The sequence below is a fragment of the Gorilla gorilla genome, chromosome 2, assembly GCF_029281585.2.
Source record: "Gorilla gorilla gorilla isolate KB3781 chromosome 2, NHGRI_mGorGor1-v2.1_pri, whole genome shotgun sequence".
Lineage (NCBI taxonomy): Eukaryota > Metazoa > Chordata > Mammalia > Primates > Hominidae > Gorilla > Gorilla gorilla.
The window spans coordinates 132,270,386-132,290,306 of NC_086017.1; the positions used below are offsets into that span (position 1 = coordinate 132,270,386).

Below are 19,921 nucleotides of genomic sequence, written 5' to 3' on the forward strand. Positions count from 1 at the left end.
AGGTTGCAAGTCTAGGAAAAGTGAGGCCAGTCTGATAATTAAAAGTTATCAGATACTTTTAAAATAAAATATTGGTCAAGAGATTTCATTCTACTGTTAGTGAAATGAAATAAAATTTATGAGACACAAAAATAATTACCTAATGATTTTATGAATTCAGCAAATAGCTCATAAATGTATACTATATAGAAGTCACTGTCATTTTTTTAATATGTCACTTATTTCCAAAAATCATTGAGATGAGCACTGTGCTAGGCCTGTGAAGGATATAAAAATTAGTAGAACATGGTCCTAACCCTTAAGAAACTCACTGTCTAACTTGGGAGATAAGATAGATACACAGACATTATAACAAAAAGAAAATATAAATTCCAACAGAGGAAATATGGGATTGAATTTTCTAGCTACAAACTAAGTTCCCAGAGTTCAAAGTCACAGCATAGTTGAACATGTATTATAAAAGAAGAGTTGTTGGGAGGACAGTAACATGGAGAGGTAGTTTGAAGCAAATTGTTGAGGACCTTGAATGTCAGGCTGAGTTTGACATTTATCAATTAATAGGAAATGGGGTTTTAAGCAGGTAATTAACCTTCTCTAGCCATGTGTTAGGACATACACAGGGAGGGAGAAGTTGAGATAGGCTTTTGAACTGAAGTGGTGTCTGTATTGAAGGCAACGAGGAAACAGGTGTAAGGGAAACTTATTGAATGCAAAGCTGATTGGTTGTGAACAGTAATGGAGGTTGTTAAATCTCGAGGTTAGAAGAGAGTTTAAAGGTTAAAAATTTTTTTGAACTTAGATAACGGTTATGTTATTAGCATATAGGAAAGTCAGAAGGATTTGAAAAAGTCAATAAATTTAATAATAAATTGAGAATAAATATTTGAAATTTTAGGTGTTATAAGCCATCCAGCAGAGGTTTAGCAATAAATTTAAGATTTGCACTCTTAGAAAAATATATATGGAAGGTCCAGCTTTGGAAGTCATCTATGTAAATGCATCAGTAAAAGTTATGTCAGCAAATGAGATAATAAAAAGCATAAAAAGAAACAAGAAATTGAGCTGAGGATAGAAACTTGGGGGTATTCTACGTTTATGTAGTGAAAGAAAGAAGAAGATGCAGCAAAGGAGATTGAGAAGTTATTAGAAAGATAGGAAAGGACCAGAATTGTATAACTTCATTAAATAAAAAGAGAAGAATATTAAAACAAAAGAGGTTGTCAAGAGGTAGTAAAATATAGCAGAGAGGTCAAAGAATTTGGGTACAAGAAAAAAACAGTAGATCTCACAACTGGTGGGATATTAATGATCTTTGAGAAAGCAAATCTTAGCAGCATGGTGGAAACAAAAGCTAATTTTCAAGGAGACAAGAACAGAGGCAGTGGTGTAGATCAGGGTTTGGCAAATTAATATCCAAAACAAAATCGACCTCCATTCCCCTATCTGATTTTGTACAGCCTGCAAGCATTAAGAATGGTTTTTACATATTTAATGGTTGAAAAAACTCAAAGAGAAGAATATTTCATGATATGTGAAAATTATACTAATTTTAAATGTCAATGCCCATAAATAAAGGTTTTGGAACACAGCCACACCCATGTTTCTGTATATTGACTACGGCTGCTTTTGCACTACAGGGCAGAGTTGAGTAGTTGCAACAGAGACTATATAGCCTAGAGAGCCTAAAATATTTACTATCATAAATATTTATGGGCCCTTTTCCCCTGGTATTGATTATTCTTTCAGGAAATTTTGTGGTTAAAAGAGAGATGAGACAGGAAAGTCGCTTAAGAGTGAAACTAGGTTTTGAGAGTGTTTTTTTTTTAAATACGGAAAATATGAGCAGATTTATAGGCCAAGGGAAAGTAGTAAAGGAGAAAATTTTGAATAAAAATAATCATTTTATGGTCTGTTCATTCTCTCATATATTTCTGATTCTTTTCTATCTAGTTCCCCCTTTCTCAAACTGTTTTTAGAAATTTCTGATAAGGTCATTTCAATCTTGTTTGAAAATGATTTAACTCCCATACATGCCTCAGATTTGGGGGGGGGGGGGGGAAAGGTCTATTTGTGTATGTGTGTAAATGTGTGTATCTCTCACACACATACATTGAGTCATTGATAAATGGTATCTGTCTTCCTCTGTCCTTTATAAAAGCTGCTTGACATGATAATGGTTACTTTGATATTGTGTCATAGTAGAAATTCTTCATGTGTTCCTGAGGATCCTCAAAAATATCTGAAAAGGAAATAATTTTGATATGATTTTAATAATACATATACATAAAGTGTAGCTAGGAAACACTGGTATGTACTCTGCTCTATGGTTTAAAGAAATGAATCCTACAAATTAGCATGCACCTGGCCTCATTCATTTTCCCATACTGAGTATATTCCCAGGATCTTTCCAGACCCTATCAGAAGGTAACTCTCCTGAGACCAGTCTTCTCAAGTCCTGGGTTTCTGATAGATATCAGGTAGCTAGCCAGTGGTTACTTAGATCCTAAGTACCCAGACCCAGAAAAGCAAGTTTGAGAGTAGAGAGGAGAAATAGAAGAGGCTTATCTTTGTATGAATTCTCAAACTTGGCTGTAAGAGACACTTTTTGTGAGATCCACCTTTAGTTACCTGACACTATTTCTTTATTAAAGTGTCCTGCACAGAAGAAAGTCTTTTTTCTTCTGTTATAAGAGCAATTGTTTCCTAGCAGTTAGCAACTGACTTGCTCTTTCTCTTTTCCTACCTGAAGTGACTACACCTCTTTAATTTTCTTTTCTTGGCTTACTTGTTATTATACAATATAGACAATGTAGCACATCAGAAAAGTCAGTTGGAACCTCTTCCTCAACTCCACCCTTTAATTTGACTGAATCTGTCATGGAAATCTGTTTAACTGGGATTGGTTTGGACTCATATCTTAAGGAGCTTAGTTACCAGAAGTGCTATAACAGATCATCTTTTAATATCTTTTTAAGATATTAGGTTATCCTTTCATCAATGAAGCTTTTGAATCCAGTGTGTAATTTACGTTTACAGCACATCTCAATTCAGACGAGCCACGTATCAACTGCTCAATAGCTACATGTGGTTACTGGCTACCATATTGGACAGCACAGTGCTTAGTCCAATAGCACAGATTTCAGGTCCCATTTTACATAGTAAATTTCCAGGTCTCAAGGTATAGTTACAAACCACTTTGATAAAGGAAATCAGTATTTTTTTCAAGGTGCTGGTTTTATGATCTAGGACAATTTAAAATCATTGTGCACACTTAGAATCAGTATAATGGTTTCAAAATTTAATTACAAGTTTACCCTTTCCCTTTTGGCATTAAAGGTCTGATTAAAAGGCAATGAGACTGGTTTTCTTCAGTGGTTTGTAAAACTGGCTCGAAAAACAGTATCCAAAAGGACATTCTGATGAATATTTTAGCAAAATTATCTGCTACATTAGGATAAGCATATAGCCATGGGGTAAGACAATTCAGATGGTATTCATTTGGATGTGCAAATTCTGATCTATTATTTATAACTTATTCTCATTCCCTTACAGTCTTGGCCATATTTACTTATTAGTCATGCCTCCAGTGCAGTTGCCCTAAGTTATGGGTAATTTTCATTTCCTGTGTATAGAGTGAGTAAAGGAATGGGGAGCAAAGCCACCTCATTTCCAGGCACAGTGAACTGGACCCACAACACATCTCTGTCAGTTGCCTTAAAGAAAGACAATAGACCAAGTATGCAGTCAGACACTTTCTAGCTGTGGTGTTTCTGACATAGCCAAAGGCTGTAAGTCATTGTAGGAACATGTGAAGTGCTACAAAAAGTGCCCCTGAAATTGCTGGCCACTGCATTTAATCCATCAAGAACATTTGCTAAGCATCTATGTGAATTAAAAGAACTGTGCCTGTGATTTTTTTTATTTATATGATTTTATATGAAAGTCTAGTTTATTGGATCTTAAGACCCATGTCCAGGAACAGGAGTCAGCATAAGGATGCTGACCTCTCCTGGCTGTGCCTGTGACTCCAGAGTCCTGTCTTACTGTGACTTAAAGTTTGATGGAGAGAAAACTGTAGGATCCATAATTTCTGCCAGGAAACCAGGGTCTTCCTGTTTCTAGCACTGAGAATGGGCACCCAGTGGTCTGAGAACACTTTCTGGGCTAACATGGTCCTCACACAGGGCTGAGAAAGAAAGTGTTCCCCCTCCTGGGAAGCACATGTAGAAGTTAAGAGCCTGAATCTCTTCTAAACCAATAATTGACCTCTAGGCACCCACCATACTACTGCTACCTTCAGGGCAGAAGACACTACTCTTTGTAACCCAGCCACCACCAAAAAGGGAACAAAAGGAAGGAAGGAAGGTTAAGCCATTGGATAATACTGAATCTGTTTCCCTAGTGACTTAATCTTAGAGCAAGCATAACATCCAGGTTAATTTTTGTAAGATTTCTCCTTTTATTATCACCCTCATCATAGTTCCCAATTATCTCTTAAAGTTTAAGTGGTTTATTGACATTAGTATTTCTGATAATAGTTTACAAACTACTATAAACAAATTTGTAAACATTACTATTTCTGATGAAAATAAAGTTGTTTCTCCCTCCAAAAAAAAAAAGAAAAAGAAAAAAAGAAAGTCTAGTTTATTACCACTGAGCCTTGAAGATAAGAAGAAACAACCAGGCCGGGTATGGTGGCTCAAGCCTGGCCAACATGGCAAAACCCTGTCTCTACTAAAAATACAAAAATTAGCCAGGTGTGGTGGCTGGCGCACACCTGTAGTTCCAGCTACTCAGGAGGCTGAGGCGTGAGAATCACTTGAACCTGGAAGGCAAGATTGCAGTGAGCTAACTCCACTGCACTCCAGCTTGGGTAACAGAGCAAGACTCTGTCTCAAAAAAATATAAAAATAAAAAAATAAAAAGAAACAACCATAAAATAATAGAATAAAAATTACTGTTTTTATGTAAATATCTGCTTCTAACAACCTGCATATGATATATGGATTTACTTTTTTCCATTCAGCCTACCTAGTCTTCGCCCAATGTTGGATGTTAATTATTTGCCACTGACAGACATGAGGATAGCACGAACATTTTGTTTTACCAATGAAGGACAGGCATTATACCTCGTCTCTCCTACTGAAATTCAGCGGTTAACATACAGCCAAGAAATGTGTGATAATCTACAGGTAGGTCAGGAGTTACATTTATGAAAAAGACATTGGACATTGTTGAGAGAATGAGAAAGATGTCTAAAAACAAAAATATTATTAGGTCAGACAATAAATATGCCCTTCCAATAACATGTTTTGAATATATATTCTTCATTTTGAGCCTACCAACTTCTAGTATGGTTCTAGGTATTGCACAGAAATAATAAGAAAGAGGGAGACAATGGAAAGATCATTCATATTAATAGATAATCTTTTTGTTCATTTTATTGTTTTTGCCTATGGAGAATCTTATAAAAGATTATAAACTCTCCCCTCAGGGTGGAAAATATGTATGTAAACACAAAAATTTCCATACCATTCAAGGAGTTCAAGAACTCTTGAAGAAATCTTGTGATTAAGGGACACACAAAATAAACATATATCCTGTGGGTTAGAATTGAGCATTTGTCTTTTATTGTAGCAGTAAGCATAGCCTAGAAACAGGATAGATATAAATGTCTAACCTTCTGTAAGAATGGTCACAACATTTTTTAAAAGCATCTTGGACATTTAACTAGTTAACCCCCCTCATTTTACAAATAAGAAAACTAAAGCATATTTATTATAATATAGGGGTTAAGAGCATAAGCTCTGAACTATTCGAGTTGTATCTTGGCTCCTCCATTTGTGTGACTTTGGGCATTTTACTTAACCTATCTGTACACTCTACTTTGGAGCATTGTTGTCAGAATTTAGTAAGAATTCATATAAAAGACTGAGCTCAGTGCCTGGAATATAGTATGTTTTTTTAAATAAATAATAAATATTACTATCATCACCATTGTCATTCTACAGATAATTATTGAGTTTTTTCTATATGCCTAATACTTGGCTAGACTCTAGGAACATGCTAATAAATAAGATACAAGTCCCTGCCTGCTAGTGTGGAGAGACAGAAGTAAACACAATCACACTACTCTGTGGAAACTGCTATATATGGCTGTGCCAGTACTGGGGAGACATATAAGAAGGACACCTGGGTTGATGGAGCAGAAGGGAGGTGGTTTAACCCGTTGACTGTCTAACATGCTTTTTAAAAATTTTGTGACCACCCTCACTCAAGGTTAAACTTTTACAGCTATCCTGTTTCTAGTCTATGCCTACTGCTACAATCAGAGACAAATGCCCAATTCTAACCCACTGGATATATATTTATTTTGTGTGTCCCTTAATCAAAAGAAGTTAGAGAAGGATTATGGGCACAACTGACTTCCAAATGGTAAACAGGAGTTATCCAGGTGACTGAATGGTTGGGCATGAAAAAGGTAAGATACTTTAGACAGAAGTAGTGGCATGCAAAAGCCTCAGGGCTAAGGAAACTGCCAAGAAAGTGCAGAATTGGGAGTGGAGGTGTTGTGCTGGAGAATTAGTCGAGTAGATCGTGCAGCCCCTTGTAAGCTACCTAAGGAATCTATTATAGCATTTATCCCAAGGGCAGTGGTCATTAAAAAGTTTTAGCAGATTTGTTTATTAAAATAAATATTCTGGTTATAGTATGGCAGTTGGTTTTCAGGAAGCATAAGAATGGAGAAAAGTTAGCAGATTCAATAGCTATAAAGTGTAATCAACTGGATTTAGGGTTATTAGATAATAGGAGTGGAAAGGAAGGAATTAGTCATTTCTCGGTTTCTGGCTTGGGGAACCAAATAGATGATGTTGCCATTTCCAAACAGAAGGGCTTCAGGAGGAAGAGCACAGGTCTCAGTAGAGGTAAAGGGAGATGATGCAGTTAAAATCATACTGGAAGTTCATAGGAAACCAATATTAGGTCACAGATCTCCTGACTCAGTCTAAGTTCCTTTCTCCACACTGATGGTTCTTCAACTTTGGTCTGCTTTAGAAAGACGTGGGGAGCAAGGTCTGGTAAAAATGTAGACAACGAAAGTACATCTATGTAGAGTCTGATTTCATATATGTGGAATGCAGCCTGGATATCTGCATTTCTAACAAGCATTTCTCTAGTCATTGTAAAGCTCACCAAATATTGAAAACAAATGTACTTCACCCTATACAGTAGCTGCCTATTTTGACTCATTTAAATTATCTTTAATCATTTTATAGTTTTGTACTCCTACAAAAATAGATCCAACCTTCCACATACCACCAAAGCTGTCCTATTTCATAGGGCAGTCTATGCTTGGTTCAGGAAAGGGTACCAGGATAAAAAAGAAGCTATAGTGACTGAAAAAGGATCAGAAGTCTAGTGGTAATTATTGAGCACAGATGGAAATTAATCCTAGGGTAGCTATATTAGCTTCCCATGCTTTGATGGAAGGAAGAAGAGAAGAGGATAAAGGAAAATTTTAGAATGTTTGTTACTAATAGAAGGGGAGGAACAAAAGAAATGCCAGAGGGAGAACTGTGAGCACAGCAAAAATCACCATGAAAATATATGAAAAGCAGACTGTTTTTTCATGATGTGTCCTAATATATCACAGTGTTACCTTTTTGTATATTAATTGATTTTTTAGTTGTTCTAATGCTTTTTTCTTTGAATTTGATACAGGACATGCTAGGAGATTTGTTTACTCCCATAGAGACACCAGAAGCTCAAAACAGAGGCTTTCTCAAGGGACTGTTTGGTGGAAGCGGACAAACATTTGACAGAGAAGAGCTCTGTGAGTAAATTCCTGATTATAGAAATGTATTGCAAAATAGAAGACATGTTTCTGTGTATGTGTATTTGTGTGTGTAACTTAATGTAATATGTGATCTCAAATTCTAGACTACGTATTTTTTGCATCTATCTTAAAGTTTGAATATTTGTTTCCTTCTGTACCATAAAAATCATTTCCGTTTACCAAACATGGAAAGTGGTCACTTCATATTAGGAAATTGTTTAACAAAAATGATACATATAATTCATACAAATAATGAGCAAGCTAATAAATATCTCATTTGCAAGTAGATCATACCTGCATGACAATGTGAAGGTATTCAAAAAAGTCTGGAAAAAAGATTTTTGAATCTGCTTGACTTTAATCACTGCTGGAAAACAGATTCCTTATTCAGAATGTAAGATTTATAAATCCTACAGATTACTTTAAAAATCTACCAGTGAGACTTTGATAAACAAAATCAAAAAGTATTATTGTTTATCAAAGTCTCACTGGTAGATTTTTATTTATTTATTTATTTATTTATTTATTTATTTATTTATTTATTTATTTGAGACAGAGTCTTGCTCTGTTGCCCAGGCTGGAGTGCAGTGGCCTGATCTAGGCTCACTGAAACCTCTGCCTCCCGGGTTCAAGCGATTCTCCTGCCTCAGCCTCCCAAGTAGCTGGGATTATAGGCGCCCACCATGCCTGGCTAATTTTTGCATTTTTAGTAGAGACGAGGTTTCGCTATGTTGGCTAGGTTGGTCTTGGACTCCTGACCTCAGGTGATCTGCCCACCTCACCCTCCCAAAGTGCTGGAATTACAGGCATGAGCCACCACACCCAGCCTCACTGGTAGAGTTTTAAATAATAGGAAGATACTAGGCAAAATTTTCAGAGAGAAGGTATGAATATATTTTCCAGAATATCCTACCATCATTTGGTCCTATAGATCAAAATTCTCTTTCTCTGGAACTTTTATGCAAAAACATCTAGGTTCCTTCATACAATAGAATATTATTTGGCCATGAAAAGGAATGACGTACTGATACATGGTACAACATGGATAAACCTTGAAAACATCTTGCTAAGTGAAAGAAGCCAGACAAAATAAGGCCACATATTGTATGATTCCATTTATATAAAAGGTCTAGAATGGGCAAATTCAGAAAGACTGAAAGTAGATTAATGATTGCCAGGGGCTGAGGCACGGAAGGAACAGGGAGAGACTGCCAATGAGCATGGAGGTTCTTTTTGGAGTTATGTATATGTTCTGCAATCAGATAGTGGTGATGGTCGTACAACTTTGTGAATACACTAAAAACAAGTGAATTTTGCACTTTAAATGGATAAATGTTATGTGAATTATATCTCAATAAGGCTATTATTTTAAAAAAATTAGATTCCATCCACTCTTATTTTAAAAAAATCTAGAATCCATTCCAATATTACATCCTTGGGAATTCTAACTAACTTTCTGCCAAAATAGCTGTTTTTTTTCCTTAAAAATAAAAATAAAAAAAGAATCTCACTTGGCTGCCCAAGCTTTAGAGTAAAGTGGCACAATCATAGCCCACTGCAACCTTCACCTCCCTGGTTCAAGAGATTCTCGTGCCTCAGCCTCCCGAGTAGCTGGGACTACAGGCACATGTCACCACTCCCGGCTAATTTTGTATTTTTGGTAGAGACAGGGTTTCACCATGTTGGCCAGGCTGGTCTGGAACTCCTGACCTCAGGTGATCTGCCCACTTCAGCCTCCCAAAGTGTTGGGATTACAGGCGTGAGCCACCGTGCCCAGCCACAAATTTTTAACATATGTAACTTATATGGGTAAATGTTATGTTTGTTTTATAAATCAATTTTTTAACACACATAACCATCATTCATATATTCATATACCCCATTTTTCAGTATTTACAGAGAGAGAGAGACAGAAAGAGAGAGAAAGAGAACCTGAGGCCTACAAAGGCTTATACATGAAGGTGAACCAAGAAGGCTGAAATAAAAACTTAGGCAGAAATTTAAGCAAATGATCAGGCCTAAGCTTGGAACAAACATTAATATGGGTTAAATATGAAGTCACATATTTGAATATTCTAATTCAGCATCAAGAAATGCAATTATGCCATATTGTATGGAACACACACACATACAAAAGGCCTATGATAACAATATATCTCACAGTTTCTTTCTTAGCATTTTTCTCAAGTGCTAACATCTCCAAATACATATATGACTGGACCAAATAAGACTCTCTTTTAATGAGAATTATGACAGTAGAATGTAATACTAGTACTTTGTCTTGGTGACAAGCTTGACTGTTTGAATTACTGACAAAATGTTTTAAATTGCTATTGCTTATATTCTCAGTTGGGGAAGCTTCAGCAGGAAAAGCATCCCGCAGCCTTGCGCAACACATTCCTGGACCAGGTAGTATAGAAGGGATGAAAGGCGCTGCTGGAGGGGTGATGGGAGAGCTGACCCGTGCACGGATTGCACTTGATGAAAGAGGACAGAGGCTAGGAGAGCTGGAAGAGAAAACTGCAGGCATGATGACCAGTGCAGAAGCATTTTCCAAACATGCACATGAGGTAAACTGCCTAAGTAAATACAGACATCTTCATACAGGAGTAACTTTAAACATTTAGGATCTGCACAAGAAAGTTTAAACAGAGATCCACATAAGTAATCCTGTATGAGAATCATGGTAACCTGGATCTCTTCTAAGTATTATAATTCTCCCAGTGCTTGGGAGATAAAAGGTTTTTTAAAAAAATACTTGAATGTATCGATACTTCTTTACCTTAGGGGATAATTAAAGAAATTATCCATTGGTTCTGATACATCTGGGATCCACATCCTCCATTTTGTCTCAGTCATGAAAAATCATTTTCTATCAGCTGAGTCTTTACAGCTTATTTTTAAAATCTTTCTCATATGCACTTTATTTCACAAAATAAAAGAAGCCACTCAGTTTGATTATAAGTTTTGAGATAGATTTGCATGATTAGCTCAAAATGGCCTTGCTTTGAATAGCACTTTTAAAGTATTTTGGCGTCTTATGGTGGCTATTTTTTCTTTGCAGTTAATGCTGAAATACAAGGATAAGAAATGGTACCAATTCTGACTTCTAAAGAAGCTGTGACTGCTTTGAGAAACTATATTCAGAGAAACCAAATTTATTCCCAGCATCACTATTCAACTGCTAGAAGCCAGTTTCTTCTACAAAATGTTCCATTTACAGTCAATCTGAAATTTTCATAAAACAGATGTATCAGAGACGCTGTGCAACCCAAAGGCTGGAGCCCTGGTTAAAATCCCAAGATATGGCTGAATTTGCCTTTTCCCATGTGGAATGGAGCTATCATCTTGGCATGTCATTCGATAAGGATTTATATTTAGTAACTATGGGGAGTCCTCTTGATTTGAAAATTCCTGTACAAACAAAAGCATTAATGCACTTAATGAAAAAAAATCTTTGCATGATAAATTAACATCTTAAGAGGAAAAGAAAAAAAAGCATGTTGTGATAGAAGAAAAAAAGATTCATGGTAAACTATTTCTATCAATTGGGCCACACTCAACAATTTAAAAAATCTGCATTTGAAGATGTCAGTGCATTTCAAATATATTTGCCATACCCAACTGAAAAGGAAAACAAAACAAAACAAGAACCCAGAGTTTTCTCCTCATCTGTAACTTTCATTGTACTAGAACCTTATTGAATTCTTATGGCAAGAGTCTGATTAATGTTCTCTCTCCATGTTTTACATCATTCACAGTTCTGTCAAAATCAAATATTGCCAGTATAGTAAATTATTCCCAACACAATCAGTTTCATTTCTATCACCTTCAGAATGGGTTGCTGTTTTTAGCACAAACCATGCAGGGTTGGGTCACCTCAAAGCATTTTCTTCAGCCTGGCTTGTACTCTACAGGGGAGTTGGTAGTAGGTGTGGGGAATCTATAGGAACAATAGAGTTAGCTATGAGAACTGACTTCACACAAAGGGAAATTTCACACACCCCAATTTCAGTTTCTAAAGTGATATATTTTAAAAGCTTCATTTGTATCCTTGTCTGCCAGTTACACAGTATATTACTGTTCAAACCCAGTAGGGTCTGCAATCGAAAGGCGCTCTTGCAGCCTGACATTCACAAACCAAACTGGTCATTCTCTTTAGTGTGATTCAGTAAAATCTCAGTTAATGTTTTGGGAAAGGGATTCTGATTTATGACATTTCTGATTTACAAGGGCTTTCCTTAGAAAATACCTTTCGGTTTGATACTTACCACTGGAAATTGGTTTGATACTTACCACTGGAAATCTTTATAAAATATAGTGATCTGTTTGCTATCTTGGCCTCAGTCATCATTATAGACAACAGAAATACATAAAGAGTTTAATGATACAAAATCAATGCTTTTGTCCCTAGGTCAAATAATATAAGTCACTAGATTATGTCAATAGATGCCAAACACCTGTCCCTTATTAAAGACTCTTTTAAAGCTGGAATAAAGAATATCCTTAACATGATACAAGGTATCTATAACTCACCAGAAAAGCACCAGAGTCAAAACCAAATAGAGACACCTACTACCATTTAACATGATTCTGGAAGTCAAAAGTTATAGGAATGTATATATACATATTCCAGGACCCATCCTGTAATATGTTGTTTCTTCAAGAAAAGTTTTAATTATGGTTTTGGCTTATTGAATTTTTGTTTATCAAGGTCTTATTGGATTTACATTTGTGTTTCTTAAGACTTCACAATTTTCCTGGATTTCAGGTTATTTTATTAGCCAAAAAATGGTATTTGTATTTCCTTTTTAGTCTAATTTTTTGCTGGAAGTTGTACTTTCTAGCAAATGTTTCTAGTGGTACATTGTTCTCAGTAATTTTGAGGAGAACAAAGATGAGTGAAAGAGTTAGAAAATGTACACTAGGATAGCATTTCTCAGAGTCCTTGAATCCTCTTGTTAAAAAAGCCTCTCTGAATCTCCCAGACTCCTGTGAACAGACTTACGGTAACAGAATCTGGCTTGGAAACACAGACATTACATGACTGTATAATTTATAGAATTATAAAATTATATGGTAAAAATATTAAAGAAACTTAAGAGTAGGATCTAGAAAATACTAGTGGCCAAATTGCAATGTATTCTTTGTACCATCTGTTTCAAAGACTTAGTTTTCTGATTTTCAGAACAAATACTTTATCATTTCTGTATTTTAAAAAAAATAAGAGTAAAATATTAGTTTATTTTAGAAATAATGAAATTCAGTCCAAAGTAGCAGTACATTTGATGAGTATTTCTGAAGCCCTCAATAAGATTTAACTTGTTTTAACTTGATCTACATCGAGATTTCTCAATAGCAGCACTATTAGCTGAAAGTCTTTGTTGTGGGGAACTGTCCTGTGTATTGTAGGATGTTAGCAACATCCCTGGCCTCTGTCTACTAGATGCCAGTAAGAACCTCCTAGTAATGACAATCAAAATGTCTCCAGTCATTGCCAAAATTTCTCCCAGTTTACAGCCACTATTCTACATCATACAAAGAGGTAGATTGTGTGAATATGTAATATATGTTGTTGTATAAAACTGTACAATAAGTATACAATGTCTTAGCAAGATAAATGATTATACCCAAAATTACATGTGTGGTTCATATGCAATAAGATACAATTTTGAAGAAAGCTTATTGGAATTAGTGAAACATAACAACTACAGAATATTTTAAGGCGCACAGAGAAAATATCAAAAAGGACATTATAGCATTTCACTGTAGAAGTGCTTAAAACTTTGACCTCAGTGAATAGATCAAAAGTTTATAATTAGCACACCAATTGGAAGTAAACAGGTGCTTCTCAAATGCTTGAAAAGAAAAGGCTCTTTGAAGTAGTTAAAACGTGTCTTTCAAAATTGCTTGCCCTTCCTTAACGTAAGGGTAACTTCATCTCACAAACTCCTGGTTAGTGGAATCCAAATTAATGAGGTTTTACTGTATCAAAATTATTTTTATAATTCAAAGAGATGATAGCAATAAGAAGAATCTAATGTGGATGTGATTTTTCTCTTTGAACATTTCTGTTCTGTTGCACTGACCTTAGCACGCACGCACACACACACACACACCATCGCCACCACTACCATCATCATCTTATCCTCATCTTTGGAAAATAAGTACTGTTGATCCATGTAATCCTTTGCATAGTCTCATCTTTACTATCATTCTTCTATTTCGGAACATAAGAAAAATACTCCTAATAACTTGGACAATGATACAGAAAATGACTCTGAGCCTTAGTTACCATCAAAATTACACTCTATCTGCTAAAGCGACATCAGAAGATAAGGCTTGCAAACCACAGTCCCAACAAGTTGACCTTGTCTCCCTATGATTTCCTTGGAAGATAAGGCCTTTTTAGTGTTACAGTAGAAAATGGGCCTTTTCATTTATTCATCTGTGAGAAGCTAGAAGTATTTGTTTCCCTGATAATAATGTGAGCAATAGTCCCTACCTTGAAATCATCCATTAGTCTTGGAGTTTGGAGGGAGGAATGATTGATTCCTCATTTGTTTTAATCACCTACAAAAGCAGTACTACTGACTTTGCTTCTTACACTTCACTGAGCCCCAGACTTTAGGGCCCCAATCACTGTCAAGATCATTGTCTAACTGGAACTCTGAAAGGACAGTGACAGAACTGAATGAGATGTTTTCCAGTGATTCAGTCACAAAGACAATTTTTTCAAATCTTTTGAAAGTGATTCTCAAATAAATAAATCAAAATCCAACTCCTTTCCCTCAAAGTTTTTAGGGATCTGAAGGAAAAGGTTTACTGTTGGAGTCCCTTTTTATGTGACCCATGTACCAGTTTTAAAGGCACCATCTATACTTTATCTACATGAAGGGATCACCATGACTTTGAGAGAAAAAAGAATCAGATTAGGCCTAAGATTGGTTGAAGAAGATTAAAATAGATTCTTATATTCAAGCAGAAGGGAAAAATGAAGCCAATCTAGAAAAGTAAGCTAAAAATCCTCTCCTTGGCTTAGGATCATTGGGTTAAACTGGGAGTATATCTGTGTGATTACAACCTGCTGCTATGAGAAAAAAGAATTGTAACTTGACCATGTTGGCTCACACAGGGCAATGCAAAAGAAGTCAAAACATTCATATCAGGTCTTGGTCTCTGTGTCAGGAGAAACGTGGTGGCTTTCACAGCTTCTTCACCTCTGTCCTCTGTCATGCAACTCCATTTTTGGCTAGGTACTATTTCACATGCACACTGTCCTGGGTGCCAGAAATACTTGTGGTGTACTTGGTTTGAGCAGTACCTCTAGTATGCACCATTCCAGGGAACATGGTTGTCAACATAACAAGTTTAGTGTGTGTATTTGCAGACAACATAGCCCTGAAAGCATGAAATGTAGAATAGGTAAGGTCTGTCTTAGAAAAGGAGGAGGAAGTACCAATTTGGTGCAAGAAGATCGTGGTGAGGAAGGACATGGGAGCCACAGTGAAGTGAAAGAGGCTTTAAGGAATCAGATGCACAGATGGATGCTGATTTACACATTTATCTAGAGGAGTGATTCTCAACCTTGACTGTACATAAGAATCACCTCAGGAAATTTTTAAATTCCCAATTATATTAAAATCATTTGGAGTGGGAACCAGACACCAATATTTGTGAAAGCCTCCAAGGTGGTTCTAATGTCCAGCCAAAGTTGATTATCACTGCTTTATGGCCAACTAAGGAAACCTTGTTTGTCTGCCCTGGCTGGTGCTCCAGCCCCAGTTCTGAGTGGTCAGGGAAGGCAAGATGTAAGATATAGTAATGGTATTTATTCTGTATGTCTCACAGAACAAAAGCATTTGAGAATTTCTGACCAGGCAGAGCTCCATCAACTCTTAATAACCATCTTTGTGATATTCTCCTATGTGACTTGTCCATCAATTATTCCAATTCAAAGATCTAGGTTTTTTTTCAATTGTCTTACACATGTGACATCACAAGATACCAGAAGTAGCACAGTAAATTCAACAGCATATAAAGCTAAGTGGAAAACTCATTCTTCATATTTAGACAGTGGAAATTCTCAAAACAATCATTTGCTAAATTAGGTCCAAATTTATTATTCATTCTTCTTCTGGAGGAGACATGGGTACCAGGTACCTGTTCTGCTGTAGGTATATTTCACTGGACTTGGTCTTAGCAAAAAGGAAGAACAAATCTTCCTTTTTGATTGTTATCTCAATCAAAAGCTCCCAGGGCCACTTGGATTTATTTTCTTAGTCTTTGGACATGTGTTTAAAGGAAAAGAATACCTGTAACTTCCTATATGACATCCAGTGCCCTGAAAGCATGCTTACACCTTCAAAAAAGGAGAGTCCAGCCTATCAAAGGCAGTAACACATAATGAGAAGAAACTCAGAGTTATCGCCTGTCATACTGCTTTCCCTCTGCTGTTGGCCCACCCTTCTTGACTGCAAAGCCAGAAAATAAACTAGATGGTGGTTTTGGACAATTGTACACAGGAACAGAATCTCTAATAACCTATAATTTTTAGTACTTAATTATGTGATGTTTTATTCTAGGAAATAAGAAACAGATGACATCATTGATGTATCTTTCCTTCATCTTCAGAATTTTTGCATCTTTTCAGAAAATGACAAATTACTATTTTTCTGTTGCACTCAGCAATTGTGACTATACTTAACAAAATTCTTGTAGTCTGTAGAGATATCAATAAAATTGTATATGTTTGTACATAGATGCTCTCTTATGTCATGATGTCATGCACTAATGATTTTTGCCAAGATTACATATGGACAGAGGTAAGACCCATTTATAACGGTATGAACTATGGTTTTGCAAAGTGTAATTGTTTTCAAAAAGCAGGGAGGGGGTGGGAGAGCAATGTACAGCAAATCTATCAAATACAACTTCCCAAAACTCACACATTGTACTAGAATTTATAAACCCAATAGCCATTCAAAATCTCCATCAATTTGAGGAGATGTGTTACTTTTTGCTGGAAGACTTTAAAGACAACTTTTGACGATGTTGATTGAAGTCCACCTTCAGTGAAGTACAAGCAAAAATAATTTGTTAATAATGCATCAAACGAAACCAAGGTGGGTAAGATGTACCTACAAACTCAACATGCAGACCTTACTTCCTCACTTCTTTTCAGCTCAGGCTTTGTCCTCATCCAGGCAGAAAAATTAAGCTACTATGGGCTTATTCCAGCTCCTAGTAGTTATGATAAACATTCATTAACTCAAGACCTCCAACAGTTCTCTGGAGAGTGTGCTCTCCTGCGCCTCTGGCTTTCATAAGCATAGTTAATTCCTCTCCAGGCACTTTCCCCATATTTATCTATACTCTGGCCATAAACAACTGACTTTATTCTTCCAAATCCTGTCTAATTTAATCTCAGGAAAATTTCCCCACCACCATAATTTTTCTCCTAATTTTAGTTCCATATAAAAATTGAAAAAAACAGCCAACCAACTCTAGGCTAAAAAACTTGTTGATTAAAAATACAAATATGCATACTGACCTTTTAAAATACAAATTCCTTTTCAGAATTTTTCTCTAGCAGAATTTCTTCAAAGGGATCCATTTACCTTCTTATTTTTGAATTACAATAACTCAAGCTTCAGATACTTGCATTCAATATTTGAAATACTGATTCGACTTCCTTTCTTCCTTCTTCCCTTCCTTTCTGTTTCTTCCTCACCCCCTCCCTCCCTCTGTTCCCTGCTGCCCTTTCCTCTCCTCCCTTCCTTCCTCCTTTCTTTCCTTTCATTCATTCATTCATTCCAAAAGTCAGCCACACTCAAAAAGGTTGGTGATGGCATCCCCATACAAAGACTGCATTGGAGTAGGGTGAGAAGGGCAGCCCACAGGAGACAGCACTGGAGGGAAGTGGCAGGGTCAACCCTTCAGTGGTCAGTGATGGCGTGTGATGTTGGCACTGGAGCAGGGCAGAAGGCAGCCCGGTGGGGTCAGGAGGTTGGCTACATACAGGGTATTGAGCAATTAACAAGTACATTGATACTATGGGAGCCAGGTTTCTCCCTGATGGAGAACAAAGAAAGGAAAAATTAAAAGGGAAAGCTAGAATAAACCCTGTGGTATTAGATTAGAATTGGAAGTATCAGTATAAATTTTTACATATATATAAAGTGTGTATAAATAATGTATACAAATATATATGGGTATCGCTACATAGTTTACATACATATGTGATATAAAGGTGTGTGTGTGCACACATGCCTGTGTGGTACATATATATTTCCTAATTCTGCACACCAAGAGGACAGGGAGCAAGCCCCTCACACCCTGGAGCAATGAGCACAACTAGTGCCTGGATATTGATTTCCAATTACTATTCTCTGCTAAAAGGAACTGGAGCTCTATGAAGAAATGTCTGATTTTAAGGCTGGAACATTTTTGTGTCAGAAAATAAAGTATTCAAAGAATAGGGACATGTCAAAAGGATACAGCAGCTAGCTTAAGGACATGCTAGCTTAGGAAAGCTTAAGGACAAGCTAGCTTAGGACAAATCAGGTATAATTTGAGCATCAAGGCCAAGTGCAGTGGCTCATGCCTGTAATCCCAGCACTTTGGGAGGCCAAGGTGGGAGGATTGCTTGAGACCAAAAGTTCGAGACCAGCTTGGGTAACATAACAAGACCCTGTCTCTACCCCAAAAAAAATAATAATAATAATGAAAAGAAAAAGGAAAAAGCATCAAAAGTCATAACAGTAACTTAATAAGTACACATTAGTCCACATTAATATAAATAAAAGGAGAAAGCGAAAACTCTTTCTTACAATAGAATGTCAACAAATAAATAAATGTAGATGGAATTTTGAAATTACCATTTAGCAACCATTATCATAATGACTTGGGCAACAAATACCAGTGGATGCTAAAACTAGTGAGGTAAAGTGGGACAGAGGAAGAGGACATTTCCATAGTCAAAGTATCTTCACAAAAAAAAAATTTGCTAATCATAAAGAAAACTATAACTAGAGAAACATGGCAGACACCATCTTAACCAAGTGATCAGTTACCACCACCAGCAAGGGAACAAATCAACATCATGTGCCACCTGACAGGATGCAGTGAGTGAGAACCCAGTGTCACCTCTGCAATATTCCTGCCAAAAAGGCAGAATCAAGGTCTAATCATGAGGCAATAAACAAAACCAAATTGAGTGACATTCTATAAAATATCTGCCCTCTATTAAAAATTTTCAGTGTCATAAAAGTCAAGGAAGGATGTATGTTCTGGATTTAAGGAGACTAGACAGTCATGACAACTAGGTGCAACTCTTAGTCTTGGATTGGACCCTTTTGCTATAAATGACATAAGTGGAGAAATTAACAAAACTTGAATGGTGATTTCTGACTTGATTGGGATTCTTGGTAGTATTCTTCAAACTTTTACCTAGGTTTTAAGTTATTCCAAAATAAAGTTATAAAAATAAAATATTTCCAATCTTGTTGTATTACTTGCACTTCAATGGCATTGTCTTCTACCTTTCATAGCAAATGGATAGCAGCTTTGCAGCTTAAACAATAGTCTCGTGAGCTGATCTGGGAATCCAACCATTATTTGAACATTTTTTAAAGTGTATTTTAATTGCACAAATAATACATAAATGCATATTGTAATAGTCATATGATAAATTTAGACAAGATCAAGTATTTCCCTTGGTTACCTCCTACTCATCTAAACTAACGAGTTATAGTTTGCTGTGTTTCCTTCTAAAAAATTTTTCTATGCTGCAATGTGCTTATTCATGTCTCTACTATGTCTCAGATCGTTCTATGTCAGTACCTATAATTCATTCTTTTTAACTCACTTATATTATCCCATGGTGTCAATAAACCATAACTTGCTACCACTCTTTACTAGTATTTAGATATTTTCCAATCTCTTGATATTACAAACAAGACTGCAGTGAACATCTGCACATGTATTTTGCATACATGCAAGTGTTTTCTCTAGGGAAGATGTTAATGTCAAGTGGAATTGCTGAATTAAAGGGCATGCTCATTTAAACAATTTAAATAGATG

At 36.2% G+C, this 19,921-nt stretch overlaps 1 protein-coding gene across 4 annotated transcripts in view; it reads left to right on the top strand.

The window, feature by feature from the left end:
* Positions 1-19,748, top strand: part of STXBP5L (syntaxin binding protein 5L) — a 514,817-nt gene extending 495,069 nt beyond the window's left edge. For all 4 annotated transcript variants that reach the window (XM_019024729.3, XM_019024728.3, XM_031009718.3 and 1 more), the window contains 4 exons: positions 5,027-5,192; positions 7,723-7,834; positions 10,187-10,407; positions 10,902-19,748. In XM_019024729.3, coding sequence (XP_018880274.1) covers positions 5,027-5,192; positions 7,723-7,834; positions 10,187-10,407; positions 10,902-10,943 — 541 coding nt within the window. In that variant the 3' untranslated portion in view covers positions 10,944-19,748. The remainder of the gene's footprint in view (positions 1-5,026; positions 5,193-7,722; positions 7,835-10,186; positions 10,408-10,901) is intronic.
* Positions 19,749-19,921: the final 173 nt, after the last annotated feature.